The sequence below is a fragment of the Lepidochelys olivacea genome (assembly GCF_965140295.1).
Source record: "Lepidochelys olivacea isolate rLepOli2 genome assembly, chromosome: 1".
NCBI classification, from domain to species: Eukaryota; Metazoa; Chordata; order Testudines; family Cheloniidae; genus Lepidochelys; species Lepidochelys olivacea.
The window spans coordinates 116,867,575-116,884,064 of NC_140411.1; the positions used below are offsets into that span (position 1 = coordinate 116,867,575).

A 16,490-nucleotide genomic window follows, 5' to 3' on the forward strand; every position below is an offset into this window, starting at 1 on the left:
AAAAATGATAGCTCTGACGATTAACATTTGACGATCTGCAATAACCAAAGAGGTTTGGCTACCGTAAAATAAAATAATTGTGCATTGCTGTGAGTTAGTAATCCACTTACCCATTTAAAAACAAAATAGAGAACTAAAAATAATTATGTTTGTAAATTAACCATGTTGCCATTACAACATACAATTATAATGCCACAAGTACTTAATGCATTTTACAAAAGCAAGAAAAAGCAAAGGGAAATAAATTATGCATGTATATATATCAATACTAAATAACCTAAAAAGAAATTGAACTTGGACTTTGAATGACTCAACACAAATTAATAGTGCACAATCTATGTAACCACACAATTTTATCAACCTGTCCCATTCCCCAATTGTCTGTTATATCTACTTGTCTTTCTCATTGTTTCCTTGCGTTCCCTTAGTCTGTCCGTCTTCACCTGTTGTCTCTTGAGCTCTTTGGGGGCAGGAACTGCCTTTTTGATTGTGTTTGTACTGTGCCTAGCACACTGGAGTTCTCGTCCATGGCTGGGACTTCTGAAGTACAAATAAAATAATAATAAATAATAATTAATTGTTATATCTTGTTATATCTTAAATTAAGCCCTGATTCTGAAAGTGGACCTTTGCACCTGTACTGAGGTCTCATAATGTCACTTGTATTTCACTCCATTGCATTGATTTAAATAAGAACATAAGAACAGCCATACCGGGTCAGACCAAAGGTCCATCTAGCCCAGTATCCTGTCTTCCAACAGTGGCCAATGCTAGGTGCTTCAGACGGAATGAACAGAACATGTAATCATGAAGTGATCCATCCCCTGTCATCCATTCTCAGCTTCAGGCAAACAGAGGCTAGGGACACCATCCCTGCCTATCCTCCATTAATTTATTTAGTTCTATTTTGAACGCTGTTATACTCTTGGCCTCCTTCAAAACATCCTCTGGCAAAGAGTTTCACAGGTTGGCTGTGCATTGTGTGAAGAAATACCTCCTTCTGTTTGTTTTAAACCTGCTGTCCATTAATTTCATTTGATGACCCCTAGTTCTTGTGTTATGAGAAGGATAAATAACATTTCCTTATTTACTTTTTCCATACCAGTCATGATTTTATAGACCTCTATCACATCCCCTCTTAGTTGTCTCTCTTCCAAGCTGAAAAGTCCCAGTCTGATTAATCACTCCGCATATGGAAGCTGTTCCATACCCCTCATAATTTTTGTTTCCCTTTTCTGTACCTTTTCCAGTTGTAATATATCTTTTTGGAGATGGGGCGACCACATCTGCGCACAGTATTCAATCCATTTATACAGAGGCAATATGATATTTTCTGTCTTATTATCTATCCCTTCCCTAATGATTCCCAACATTCCCTAATGATTCCCAACGTTCACTTTTTTGACAGCTGCTGCACATTGAGTGGATGTTTTCAGAGAACTATCCATTAGGACTCCAAGATCTCTTTCTTGAGTGGTGACAGCTAATTTAGATTTTATATGTATAATTGGGATTATGTTTTCCAATGTGCATTATTTTGCATTTATCAACATAGAATTTCATCTGCCATTTTGTTGCCCATTCACCCAGTTTTGTAAGATCCCTTTTTAACTCTTTGCAGTCTGCTTTGGACTTAAGTATCTTGGGTAGTTTTGTATCATCTGCAAATTTTGCCACCTCACTGTTTACTCCTTTTTCCAGATCATTTATGAATATGTTGAACAGTACAGGTCCCAGTTCAGACCCTGGGAAACACCACTATTTACCTTTCTCCCTTCTGAAAACTGGCCATTTATTCCTCCTCTTTGTTTCCTGTCTTTTAACCAGTTACTGATCCATGAGAGGACCTTCTCACTTATCCCATGATAGTTTACTTTGCTTCAGAGCCTCTGGTGAGGGATTTTGTCAAAGGCTTTCTGAAAATCTAAGTACACTCTAGCCACTGGATCACCTGGATCCACATGCTTGTTGACCTCCCTCAGAGAATTCTAGTAGATTGGTGAGGCATGATTTCTCTTTACAGAAACCATGTTGACTCTTCCCCAAGAAATCATGTTAATCTATGTGTTTGATAATTCTGTTCTTTACTATAGTTTCAACCAATTTGCCCAGTACTGAAGTTAGATTTACCAGCCTGTAATTGCTGGGATTACCCCTGGAGCCTTTTTAAAAAAATCATTGTCACATTAGCTATCCTCTAGTCATCTGGTACAGAAGCTAATTTAAATGATAGGTTACATACCACAGTTAGTAGCTCTGCAATTTCACATTTGAGTTCCTTCTGAACTCTTGGGGGAATCCCATCTGGTTCTGGTAACTTATTACTGTTTATTTTAGTAATTTGTTCCAAAACCTCCTCTAATGACACCTCAATCTGATACAGTTCCTCAGATTTGTCATCTGAAGAGTGGCTTAGGTTTGAGAATCTCCCTCACGTGCTCAGCTATGGGGACGAATGCAAAGAATTCCATTTAGTTTCTCCACAATGGCCTTATCATCCTTGAGTGCTCCTTTAGCATCTGGATCATCCAGTGGCTCCACTGGCTGTTTAGCAGGCTTCCTGCTTCTGATGTACTTACAATTTTTTTTGCAGTTACTTACAGTTACTTTTTTGATCTTTGGATAGCTGTTCTTCTAATTCTTTTCTGGCCTTCCTAATTATTCTTTTACACTTCACTTGCCAGAGTTTATGCTCCTTTCTATTTTCCTCAATAGGATTTAACTTCCACTTTTAAACAATGCCTTTTTGCCTCTAACTGCTTTTTTTACTTTGTTGTTTAGCCATGGTGGAACTTTTTTGGTCCTCTTACTATGTTTTTTAATTTGGGATATACACTTAAATTGAGTGTCTCTTATGGTGTATTTAAAAAGTTTCCATGCAGTTTGCAGGGATATACTTTTTGACACTGTTCCTTTTAATTTTTGTTTAACTAACTTCCTAATTTTTCTGTAGTTCCCCTTTTCTGAAATTAAATGCTACAGTGGTGGGCTGCTTTGGTATTCTTGCTCCATCCCCCCTCCCTCTGTTGCTTGCTCTCCCTCACCCTCACTCAATTTCACTGGGCTGGGGCAGGGGGTTGGAGTGTGGGAGGGGGGTGAGGGCTCTGGGGTGGGGCCAGGGATGAGGGGTTGGGGTGTGGGAGAGGGCTCCGGGCTGGGGCAGGGGGTTCGTGTGTGTGGCGTATGGGTTCTGTGTGGGGGATGCGGGCTCTGAGTGGGGCCAGAAATGAGGGGTTCAGGGTATGGAAGAGGGCTCCAGGCTGGGGCTAGGATGACCTGACAGCAAGTGTGAAAAATCGGGACAGGGGATGGGGGTAATAGGAGCCTATATAAGAAAAAGACCCAAAAATTGGGACTATCCCTATAAAATCAGGACATCTGGTCACCCTAGCTGGGGCAGCGGGTTGAGATGCATGGAGGTTGAGGGCTCTGGTTGGGGGTGCAGGCTCTGGGGTGGAGCCGGGGATGAGGGGATTGGGGTGCAGGAGGAGGCTCTGGGCTGGGGCCAACAGGTTCAGAGTGCGGGCTCCAGCTGGGAGTGTGGGCTCTGGGGTGAGGCTGGGGATGAGGAGTTTGGGATGCAGTGGGGGGGGGCCTCAGGCCTGGGGCAGGGAGTTGGAGTGTGTGTGGGGTGCGGGCTCTGGGAGGGAGTTTGGATGCGCGAGAGGACTCGGAGCTGGGGCCGGGGGTTGGCGTACGGGAGGGGGTGTGGGATCCCCACGGAACTTACAGTGGCTCCCAGGAATTGGCCGCCAGATCCCTGCAGCCCCTTGGCAGATGGGAGGCCAGGGAGGCTCCACATTGTGCCCTCGCAATCGCAGGTGCCACCCCTGCAACTCCCATTGGTCACAGTTCCTGGCCAATGGGATCTGCGGAGCCAGCCCTCGGGGTGGGAGCAGCGCATGGCACCTCCCTGGTCGCCCATGCGCTTGAGGGCCGCAAGGACCTGGGGGCTACTTCCAGGAACCACACAGAGCCAGGGTAGGCAGGGAGCCTGCCTTAGCCTCAGGCCCCTGCTGCGCTGCCGACCGGACTTTTAATGGCCCGGTCGGCAGTGCCGACTGGAGCCGCCAGGGTCCCGGTTGAAAACCGGATGCCTGGCCACCCTGGGTGAGGTATGGAAGAAATGAATGTCCACATGCGGGCGTAAATGGAGGGAACCGTGTGCGAGGCTTGTTGGTTGGCAAGAAGTGCGTGGGGGAAGCGAGCAGCTGTGCGCGGGGGCGTGGCTTGCACGGGACAGGTGAGTGCCGGGGGGGGCGGGAGGGGAGGGCATGGAGAGCTGGGGGGGTGGGGGAGTGAGGTTGCGGGGGGGGTGTTTGAGAAGGGTGTAGGGGGAGCAGAGGATGTTGGTTGGTTGGTTGGTTGGTTGGGGGGGGGGAGGGCAGGTTGGCTGGGGCGGGGCTGCGGGTCGCGCTCTCTCAGGCCACGCTCCCATGCAAGTCAAGGGGGCGGCGCGTTTTCCTCCCCCCGCCCCGCGGCCTCACGCCCCGACCTCCCCCCCCCCCCCGTCCGTCAGCGGGCTCCGCGCCGGCGCCTCCCATGTGACCGGAAGGACCGCGGGAGCCGCCTCCGGAGGAGGCTGGGAGTCGGGGCGGGACGCGGGCGGAGACCCGCCGCCACCAGCGAAGCCGCCCCGGAGCCCGCGGTCCTGGCCCTGACAGCCCGGGTAAGCGTCGGCCCCTCCCGCGCTGGGAGCCTCTTCCCCGGCCGGGGCCGCGTTCAACGCCCCGGGGCGGGGCGGAGCTGAGCCGCCAACCGCCGCCCGGCTCCGGCCCTGTGTGCAGGGCAGCGCCGGCCCGAGGCGGGAAGGGGAGCCGGGCGTGGGCTGCGCTCCCGGCGCTGCAGGGGAACTTGCTGGAGCCATTTTGTGTGGCCGGAGCTGGTTCGTCAGCGGGTGCCCGGGGCTGGGGGTGCAACTCGTGCCTGAGAGCCGCAGGGAGCTGCCCTGCCCGGGGCGGGGCGGGCGCTACGGGGTAAAGACCGGAGAGCCGAGGTGGGGGCGGTGGTAGCGTCCGTTGGACCAACATCTGCCAGGGAGGGGGGGGAGAGAGAGAGACACAAGGTTTTGAGCCACGCAGGGTGATCTTCTCTGGGGCTGGGACAGGTGCTCCCAGCGGAACGGTTAGCCCCTATTGCCAGGGACCCTTCAAGGCAGAGTGACCCCTTAACATCTGTGCGGTCAGGGGGACAGAAAGGGAAGTTAGTAGGTTGTAGATTGTTGTAAGAAGCCCTAAAGCCTGTGTGTCAATTCAATCCATGATTTTTAGCGTCTAGCAGAATTATTAATTTAAGCTCTTAGGCTCATCTTTTGAAAGGGTTGTGCACCTTTCCTTTGAGGATAAGGACCTCTAGGTCAGTTAGAGAGTGATCCCTTTGTGGGAAGTGTTCACCCACGGGGAATAGGGTGTTTTTGTTTGATCACCACATCTGCCTTGTGTGCTTAATATCTTAGGGCAGACAGGGCTACAACTACACTGCATACTACATTGTACTGACTAATCAATGTGGCAAAGCCTGAAGAGGGGGGAGGCTTTCCAAAGATATTGCCAGAAAGTTCTTAATTTATATTTAAAGTCAGAATATTGTATTTTTTATGTATGTTGAATGTAATGGAAACAATACTAATTACAATGGATGCTACCTTGTATCTTATTTAGGGAGCACACTACTGATATTCAGTAGGGAACAACTTCCCTTGGTATTTCTGAGAGAGATGGAATCTGGCACTTACAAGGAACAGCACGTTCCGGGGTACATATTCCAGGGCTATGTGCTTAAGACTCAACATGCTGCAAAACATTTAATCAGATACACTTTTAAAAGATGTAGCATACAGATTGTACTTAAGTTGAAAAAACTTTCTCTGCAACCGTACTCCTGTATAGCCCAATCACTTATTTTCTCTAGGAACTAGATCTATATTGCCAGAGAACATCTTCCCCTGGACTTGCATGATTTGATTGTAGCACCTTACCTTACAGAAAGATTGTATTTCTCTTTTAGTTACTTGAGTATCTGTTTTTTATCCCCCTTCATTCTAAAGTTTTAAAAAATAATAGTCTTGGTCAGGACCAGAATTGTATAGCTCTCCTACTGGCAATCAGCATTTTTACCCTGGGCTACAGGAACTTTGAGTGAATATTGACAGCTTCAGGTGAGAAGGCCAGTCTCAAGTCTCTAGGGGCTGGCTTTTCACTCAGGGCTACAGGCTGTTCTTCAGGTTTTTGGTTTGGCAGCCAACCTGGGTGCAATTCTTTTACTGTATACATTGTAAAAAGAAAAGGAGTACTTGTGGCACTTTAAAGACTAACAAATTTATTAGAGCATAGGCTTCCGTGAGCTACAGCTCCCTTCATCGGCTCCTTCTGATAATATTGTGGGACAATGTGATTACATTGCCCTAGAGATTCACATTGTCATTCTGAGGGTCTATTTTCATTGCTTAAAGTAAGAAATCTAATTTAAGCCCTATGTGAAGAGGCAATTCTAAAATAGCACAGATAAACTTTTCAGTTTGGGATTTAATTGGCAATTCCTGGAAAATGCTGTGTGTAAGAGCATGTCACATTCCGTTACCTTTCAGCCTAGAGGAAAATTTGGCCATGTTGATCTCATGGTGAGATTCTTAACCAGTATAGTTGCTATTTTGGAATAGGCTCTCCTCTTTCATTCAGGTACACATTTATTTTGATCAATTTTAAATGATCTAGAAGGTACTGATTGTGAAGGCAGAGCAGCAAACAACATAGTCAAAAACAGCTTGGTAATGCTTCTACTTAACATCATTCTGTGTGTGACTGTTGTCACTATTAGCTGACAAGCCCACTGAGTTTTGAATCAGTTTGTCTTTTTTAAATGTGACTTATATGTTTCTAGGTCTCAGAGTACATCTGCAAAGCAGTTAAGCATCTATGGCTAGTCTGGGTCAGCCGGCTTGGGTTTGCAGGGTTTGGGTTGTGGAGCTGGAAATTGCTAGTGAGGAGGGTCCCTGACTCCTAGAGCCTGAGCTCCAGCCCGAGCCCTAAGGTCTCCTCGGCAAGTTTTAGCCCTGCAGCAGTGTGTCTTCCCTTCTGTCTCTCTCTCTCCACTCCCCCCCCCCCCTGCGCTGCCTGAGTTTGGGGGGGGGGGAGGTGTATTGCTGCAGTGTAGACAGAGCCCTAGGCCCAGATTTAAAAACCTGAATACCTTTAATTATGCCCCTAAAGCTATTTTTAAGCATCTGAATAGAAGTGAACTGATTTTTCAAAGGTCCTTAGCACTCGCAACTCACTGTCTTAAATTGAAGTTGCAGCTGTTTATCTCCTTTTAATCAGGCCACTTCTATGCAGATGATTAAAAATGGATTTTGGAGTCTAACTTTAATGACCCAGGTTTGAAAACACTGGCCCCAAATAGTTTCTGGTGGTGTCTTTCTGAGAAGGCTTATATTTTTCTGTGATCTAGTTGTTCAAAAGTAGACTGTTTTGGGAACATTTATGGAAACTTTCATATTTAATGCTTTGATATTTATTCACTGAATGATGAATAGTAGTGTTTTGGTGGTACTGGTGGCCTTGTACTTGTGCAGGTAGCTGTTTAGGACACATGCATTTTATTTGACTTTATTTTTTTTGTTTACCTCTAAGTACTTGTGGACTAATAATCATTACTTGTGACTTCCCCCACAGGCCTCTAACTCTAAAATATATTAAAATGATGTTCAGAGTAGCATCAGTCTGTACGCTGACTAAAGACCAGTCAGAATTCTCAGGTTTTAGGGACAAATTAGAGGGAAATTGCTCAAGACTCATCAAGTCTAGACATGATAAATCAACTACGAATGCGCTCCCATCAACTCCGGTGACTCCACCAGGGCGAGAGGCGCAGGTGGAGTTGACGGGAGAGTGTCAGCCATCGACTTACCGCGGTGTCTTCACTGCGGTAAGTAGATCTAAGTATATCGACTTCAGCTAGTGTAGACCAGGCCTAAGTTTGTCACCCACTCTACTTCCTCACCAACTCTGTTAGGGAGGGATGTGAGAGAGCTGCTTTCTGGTGGTTCACAATTCTTAAGGACAAAGGCCTCTTTGAGCAGGAAAAGTTAGTTACTACTCCGATTTCATCGATGACGCGCATGCTTGTTTGCCTAATATTTGGTATGTTAAATGGGAAATTAACTTTAGTATTCCAAATTTAATTTGGATATAATGAAACTATAATTGACACCTGATCTACATTGGTATCAAACAACCACACTGTGGGTTGGATCCATCCCCTTGTAGTAGTTATCCATATGTAGGAGGATCCTGTGTAAATCATGATTTCCATGAAATCATGTAAATGCCTCCAAATCATGATCTTTCCATTTTTTATAAAAAAGAAAATGTCTACAATGAAGTCTTCACTACAAAAAAATTATTTATCTTATAGAGCTGTGTGAAAATATCATTCAGTCCTTGAAACTGACCACATTTAGTTGTAAAATTAATTCCATGCAAACTTTGTGAATTCAGTACTTGGCCATTTACACTATAGTGAATTTTCTAAAAAATTAAAGTAAAAACTGTGATTTGCACAGGTCCCGATCCATGAGATTCACAATCTGCGAATATATCGGTCATATAGAGAAAAGTGCTCATAGATAATGGTTGCGAAGAGAAGCTTCTGAAGTGAATCAGTGCAGTAGTGTGACCAATAACTCTGAGAACAGGGAACAGTACCTATGAATTTTTGTTTCAGAGTAGCAGCCGTGTTAGTCTGTATTCGCAAAAAGAAAAGGAGTACTTGTGGCACCTTAGAGACTAACCAATTTATTTGAGCATAAGCTTTCGTGAGCTACAGCTCGACTGTAGCTCACGAAAGCTTATGCTCAAATAAATTGGTTAGTCTCTAAGGTGCCACAAGTACTCCTTTTCTTTTTATTAATTTTTGTGGTGTTGACTTTTAAACCTCATGAGAACACTTTGTGGGCCACATTTTCAAATAAATTGGGTGTGCAATTATGTGGGTAAATCTAGTAATTGCAAATGCAGATAGTCAAATAGAGTTCAGAAATAGTAGTGTTCTTAATTTTTCCTCATAGAATGAAACTGACACTTTCCAGTTAAAACGTAGTCACTATGTGAGGGTACCATATGGCTCTTTATTTTTGTGCAAAGCTCCCGTTATCTGGGAGATTTGCGATGGATTGTGTGTAGTGTGTTACTCCAGCTTTAACTTGAGCCCTCAAGCTATAATTAAAAATATAATTTGACCTTCTCAAAATGAATTTTGAAAGATGTGATGTACACTAAAAGTACTAAACTGTTTCAATATATTGGAATATGTAAATTGCAGTTTTGGGTTATTTTGAACTGCTGTTCTGCAGCACCAACATTTTAAGTTATTTAGTGTTTATTTCTTCTGCTTTAAAATGGATTCTTTGTGGCTGACTAAACTAGACCTAGACTTTTTATCTTGCAAATCACTTTTCTTTAAATTGAGAAAAAGCAATAATTGTCTCTGCAGCATTTAGTGCCCCCAAGTTTCTTGTCTGGATTTTTTCGATTTTTAGCATGCTATGAAAAGTTACTTCTACAGTGCCCAAAATATGCTGGTGTCTTTACATGTAGACACAGAATAAGGTGCTTGCTTGCTGTTGTGTTACACTAGTGACCACTTGGGAGCTCCATTGGTTGAAGGGTAAAACTAGAAAGTAACAATCTAGCAATTGGAAGAGGCCTGTTTGTTTATGCACCAGAGTGACCAGCTGTAGTCTCAAATAAGCTATGCTTTGAATTAACCAAAATGCTTCCATTTTCTCTGCACCCTTTACACATACTACTTCAATTTATTCAGTCCCCTAAAGGTTTTCCTTTCTTCCTTTTTAAGGTGACTTCTTTTGAGTCAGAAGTATGTTTTGAATATACTCGCCACAATCTAGGTTGCTCGAGGGTATATGTTGTATACTCTCTTTGTGCACTGCCTTTTAACAGTAAAAGATGTTATGTGCATATTGAGGGTGGAATATGCCAATGATTGGAAGCAGAAGATTTCTGAATGGCTAATTTTATAAAGGCATTCTAGATTGTCATTAACTTAAATTTGATCAAAGAGGCATGAAGTGCTATGTGAGAGATGTTAACTTATCAACCTAAAGGCTGTCCTTCATTAGAAGTTTGATGATAGCCAAGCCTTTTACATATTAAAGACAGAGGGTAATGATTTCAGAATTGACTAAGGCCATTGAAAGTCAGTGGGACTTAGATGCTCTTATTATTTGTATTGTAATAGCACCTAGGAGCCCCAGTCATTGTCAGGGCCCTATTGAGTTGGATGCTGTTGGCAATTTTGTCCAATTTCTAACAAATTGCTTTGGAATTTGGTGTTAGTGGCTGCTTTGTTTCAGGAGCAGCCTTACAATGACATACTGCAGTTTGTTTTTTATGTCTTTCATATTCGCTACTGTGCTAACTTAGCCAACTGTATTGTACTCAAACTAATGGTTGCTACTTGATTCAAGTATATATTTCTGAGAGCACTGACAATCTGATGTTCTGTGTTGATAACTTTTTTGCGTGATGATGTTTGGCCTTCCTTTTGTGTGGATGTGAATAAAATGCTATTTCTTTCTCCCTTCCAAAGCAGATCATCCAGAAGACACAATGAGTTTGAAGGCCTTCGAGCTCGTTCCTGCTGTTGAGCGGGAGATGCTCATGGGAGACAAAGCTCGAATCAACGTTGAATGCATTGAGTGTTGTGGGAAAAACCTCTATATTGGAACCAATGACTGCTTTGTCTATCACTTTCTACTGGAAGAGAAGATATCAGCTGAAAAAGTAACTTTTGCTGCCACCAAACAATTGCATAAATACTTGGGCTTCAAGAAAGCAGTCAGTGAGCTGAAAGCAGCTTCAGCACTCAACAGGCTACTGGTGCTTTGTGACAACACAATAACATTAGTTAACATGATGAACCTGGAACCTATCCCCACTGGAGCTAGAATCAAGGGAGCTGTGACATTCACAGTAAATGAAAACCCTATGAGTGGGGACCCTTTTTGTGTAGAAGTTTGCATTATCTCAGTGAAACGGCGGACCATCCAGATGTTTATGGTGTATGAGGATAGAGTCCAGATAGTGAAGGAAGTGTCCACTCCGGAGCAACCCTGTGCCGTGGCTGTAGATGGTCATTACTTGTGCCTTGCTCTCACTACACAATATATCATATTGAATTATAATACCGGCATCTCCCAGGATCTGTTCCCTTATTGCAGTGATGAGAAACGGCCAATTGTGAAAAGGATAGGCAGACAGGAGTTTCTGCTGGCTGGACCTGGAGGGTTAGGTGAGACTAAACAATTTTAAACTTCCAGTTTAAAGTTTCTCTCCATTTCACGATCAGCTTTCCAGATTGAGGTAACTTCAGTATTTGATGCCATAATGTAGAATAAATGCTGCATTTCCTTGCAGGCTATATTTGCAATACTTGAAAATTGAAGGATAAGTAAGTCACTAAAACTAGTCCTGGGTGTTCTTATTGCATGGTTTTACAAGTTTGCAAAATTTGCATAACACTTTTTAAAAATGGTAAACTTGAATTGATCTAGATAAATTTGATTCTGGGGTGTCTATAGTGAAATAGAAAAATTCAGGTGGAATAAATTCTACTGTCTCATTGCCCAGGGCAAACAAAAGTATGAACCAAATTAAATTTTAAAAGCTGTTGGTATCAAATTCTAGCTATAGTGACTGAAGCTGGGATTCAGGCAACCCAAATTTTCTTGTGCCAGACTTGCTGCATGACTGAGGACAAGCTAGTTAAAATCAGTATGTCTGCTTCTTCATCACTGAAAGATAGTTATGCTCACCCATCTTCATAAAGCAGTGTGAGAGCTACTGGTACACCCACTTCACTATAATACTAACATTAAGTGTTGTTTGAGGAGTCTTAGAACTGGCATTCCACCTTGGTTCCTTATAAATGTTGCAGCATAGCAGCAGAAATTACTTTTTTGATTGCCTTGCTCACTTGCCTAAATTTTCCCCATGATGCTGCTCAATTAGTAGTGCTCCATAATGGACTTCAGGAATAATAATAATAATAATAATAATTACATTAGACAAATTAAAAAAGAACTTCTTTCCTTGGGGGAATTCTGCCATAAACTATGAAAAAAGAACTAGATTGCATGCAAAACATCAAAGTCCCCTCTTCCTGGGAGATCTGATTTCTCTGTCCTACTTCCTCTGTAGCTGTCTTGGGGTGTGCTCTGAAGACTAGTATACTTCTCTGATCACAGGCAAGTCCATTTCAGAGCTGAAGGCCCCTCACAGGGAATACTCTACTACCAGAACTTCTCTCAGATTGATGGGGAGCCAGTTTGAGTGCCTCTCCAATCATAAGTGTAGCATGTAGCAATATGGCATAAGGAGATAGTCAGTCTGTCTCAAGTATCAAGGTCCCAACTCCAGGGCTGTATGCAGCTTTTGCAAAATGCATTAAGGAATCCAGCCGCTATGGGCATTTACAAGACTGCTGTTACCAATTAGGTTTGTTTCAATTATGTTTAATTTACTGGATTTGTTGGTTATGTGTCTGAAGCGTTAAGTACAGTCCATTACAAACCTTGCCAATCTGGCCAAAGACAGGGCACTTTTCTTTGACCTTCCCTTCTCTTACATAAACACATACCAACAAGTATACTTGTTTTGGGAGGGTGTTTTAAGACACTCCAGTGCATCTGCTTCTTCCTCTGAAGAGAGGATGAGAGAACAAACATTTGACGTACATAGTCATGTTGCTTAATGCACTACTGGAAGGCACTCAGATACTATGGTGATGAGCATGGTATAAAAACCTATATAGATTAGAACGGTCAGACCACCAGTTTGCCCTGAAAAGAGTGAAGTGATGCATCAGTATATCAGTTGAGTTATCAGAGGTTGAGAATCAACTGCCATATCCTGCTGTTGTCACTCGCAGGATGAACCTTTATCCCCATCTTGGACAACTGTGCTTAATATCTAGATTATCTTTGCACGAGTAACCTCAAAATAGTATGGCAAAAAGTTATTGTGACTTACCACTCTAGCTCAGGGGTGGGCAAACTTTTTGGCCTGAGGGCCACATCTGGATGGGGAAATTGTATGCAGGGCCCTGAATGTAGGGCTGAGGTGGGGGGTTGGGGTGCAGGGTGTGTAGGAAGGGGCTCAGCATGGGGTGCAGGGGGTTGGGGTGTGGCTGGGGGCTCAGGGCAGGGGTTTGGGGTGCAGAGTGCAGAAGGGGGCTCAAGGTAGGGGGTTGGGGTGTAGGAAGGCTGTGGTAGGGAGCTGAGGGTAGGGGGTTAGGGGACTCAGGGCAGGGGGTTGGGGTGCAGGATGCAGGAGGGGTTTTGGGTACGGGCTCCAGCCCAGCACCGCTTACCTTGAGCAGCTCCAGGGTGGCAGCAGCTCGCAGCCAGGCTAAGACAGGCTCTGCGCCGCTCCTGGAAACGGCCAGCATGTTTGGTAGCTCCTGGGGGTGGGATGGGGCAGATTGCTCCACTGTGTGCCGCCCTTGCCTGTGGGTACCACCCCTGAAGCTCCCATTGGCTGCAGTTCCCCGTTCCTGGCCAATGGGAGCTGCGGGGGGTGGTACCTGCAGGTGAGGGCAGTGCACAGTGGAGCAACCTGCCCCCTTCCCCTTCTGCCAGGGGCCACAGGGACATGGTGCAGGCCGCTTCCGGGAGTGGCACGGGGCCAGGGCAGGCAGGGAGCCTGCCTTAGCCCTGCTCTACCACAGGGCTGGCAATCCCGTGGGCCAGATTGAAAGCCCTGACAGGCCTAATCCGGCACGTAGACCGTAGTTTGCCCTCCCCTGCTCTAGCTCTAAATGTAGACTGGCACTTGCAGATTTGATGTGCTGCAGTGAAAATCAACGTGGATACATATATTTTGTTTTATCTAATCAATCTGTTTAACACCTACTTCTGAATAAGTCTCTCTAAAGAATTTCATTTTTACCTTCCCCTTTTTATTTTTCATTTTATTTTATTTACTTTTAGTGTAAAAGAAACTCCACACCAAAGATTTCCTGTCATCCACTTCAACCACTTCTGCACTGGATCATTCTTTTTAATTTTCTTGCTTTTTCTTTCCTGCCTTCCTCAACTAGCTAAATACTGTTCTGTTTTTAGTTTCTATTGCTACATGAAAGTTCTAGAGACAATGACAGATTAGGCCCTCTTCCTGTCTCACCTAGCATAATTTCTAGGACTTAAGTCTAGAGTAGGAAAATATGTTGTGTTTAACAGCAATTCATCAGTGTATCTTTTTGTGTGTTCAAACACACATTAGTGTAAAAGTATAATTAGGCAGGCCAAAAAAGATTTCAAAGAGCAACTAGCAAAAGAGACAAACTAACAGCATTTTTTATTTTAAATACATCAGAAGCAGGAAACCTGCCAAACTGTCAGTGAGGCATCTGGACCATTTGGTGCTAAAGAGCACTCAGACAAGATGGGTGCGGAGAAGCTAAATGAAATCTTTACATTGGTCTTTACTGCAGAGGATGTGAGGAAGATTCTCACACCTAAGCCATTCTTTTTTAGATGCCAAATCTGAGGAACTGTCCCAGATTGAGATGTCATTAGAGGAGGTTTTGGAACAAATTGATAAATTTAACAGTAATAAATCATCGGGGCCAGATGGTATCCACCCAAGAGTTCTGAAGGAACTCCAATATGAAATTTAGGACTACTGACTGTGGTATATAACCCATCGCTCAAATCAACCATTGTATGACTGGCAGATAGCAGCTAATGTGAGGTCAATTTTTAAAAAAAGGCTCCAGAGGTGATCCTGGCAATTACAGGCTAGTAAGCCTGTCTTCAGTACCTGGCAAATTGGTTGAAACTATAGTAAGGAACAGAATGAGCAGACACAGAAATATGTTGGGGAAGCGTCATCAGGGCTTTTGTAAAGGGAATTAGAATTCTTTGAGGATGTCCTCAAATGTTGACAAGGGTGGTCCAGTGGATATAATGTACTTGGACTTTCAGAAAGCCTTTGGTGGCATGGTCCTTCAGTAGAGGCTCTTAAGCAAAGCATGAGATAAGAGGGAAGGTCCTCTCATGGTTCAGTAACTGGTTATGATAGAAAACAAAGGATAGTTTTCAGAAAGGGGAGAGGTAAATAGTGGGCTCCTGAAAGGAACTGTACTGGGACCACTGCTGTTCAACAAAGTCATAAATGACCTAGAAAAAGGGGTAAACAGTGAGATGGCAAAGTTTGCAGGTGATACAAAATTACTCAAGATATTTACCTCACCAGCCTTGTCTCTTTTAATCTCTTTTATTGGACCAGCTTCTGTTTGACAGACAAGCTTTCAAGCCACACAGAGCTCTTCTTCAGGTCTGGGAAAGCCAAGATGGTCAGGGATGCAACCCCATGCACTGGGTGCCCCTAAACCTCTAACTTCCAGAAGCTGGAAAGGGATGTTAAGGGATGAATCACTTAATTGCCCTGTTCTGTTAATTTCCTCTGAAGCACCTGGCATTGGCCACCGTCGGAAGACGGGGTACTGGGCTAGATGGACCATTGGTCTGATCCAGTATGGCCATTCTTCTGTTTTTAACATAAGTTTGGCCTGGGTTTCATTTTTCATGCCTTTTCCCTAGTCTAGACAGTGTCTAACTGCTTGTGTCTCATTACTTAAATTGCCTGTTATTGAATTTGTACATCTTCCCTTTTATTCTGTTTCACTGTAACTTTCTAAATTTTTATTTTTAATATCTCCTCCTTCACTGTAAGCAGTGCCTCCAGCACTTTTCCTGGTACAGTTTTACAGCTGCTTTGTAACATAGGTTCTGTATATCTTGGCATTTAAGTGTTATCACTCTTCTAACAATAATCATTTCAAACATGGTTCCAACTAATACTTGAGCCTTATTGTAGACAGGACTAGAGCAGATGTTGATGAGGGTTGTTTTTTTTCATACTGGCTATCATTTCCACTCATGCTTACTAGACTAGAATAGGAAGGTTATGTGGTGCATTTCCTCACAGTTGTTCAGACTGTGTAGTCATCAGTTACCAATACAGTTGTTTTCTTCCCTATTCTCACCCACTTGGAAAGCTCCTAATACCATCAGCTTTTGTGGTAGGCAAAAGGTCTATCACTTTACCTAATTGGACATATCCCATTTTGACAAACAAAGTCAAAAGCAGAAGAGAAGAAAAGTGAGGCTTAGTTTGCCTGACTTGTTTATGTGCGTGCTCAGTAGCATGCTTCAAAAGAAAAATGCTGGTGTCTGGATGACTGAAGATTGATAAATGGAAAAACCTCTACATTTCCAGTTTTGAAGCTACTGTAGTTCAGTAGTGGCTAACACTTGTTACCATCACATAGTTACTCAGTTTCTTATGTGAAATAAGTTGATTTCATTCTAATTCCCAGTAGCCACATGTCCACATCACAAAAACTACCAATGTTGGCAGTAATTGGCAGTGGTGGTGGCAATTTCAGATGAGGATGGAGACAAACATGTA

At 43.8% G+C, this 16,490-nt stretch overlaps 1 protein-coding gene across 1 annotated transcript in view; it reads left to right on the top strand.

Moving 5' to 3' along the window:
- Positions 1–3,939: 3,939 nt before the first annotated feature.
- The window catches only part of TGFBRAP1 (transforming growth factor beta receptor associated protein 1), a 61,122-nt gene continuing 48,571 nt past the window's right edge, over positions 3,940–16,490 (top strand). Inside the window, 3 exon segments of the mRNA XM_084634875.1 lie at positions 3,940–4,214; positions 4,217–4,243; positions 10,606–11,307. Coding sequence (XP_084491001.1) covers positions 4,151–4,214; positions 4,217–4,243; positions 10,606–11,307 — 793 coding nt within the window. The 5' untranslated portion in view covers positions 3,940–4,150.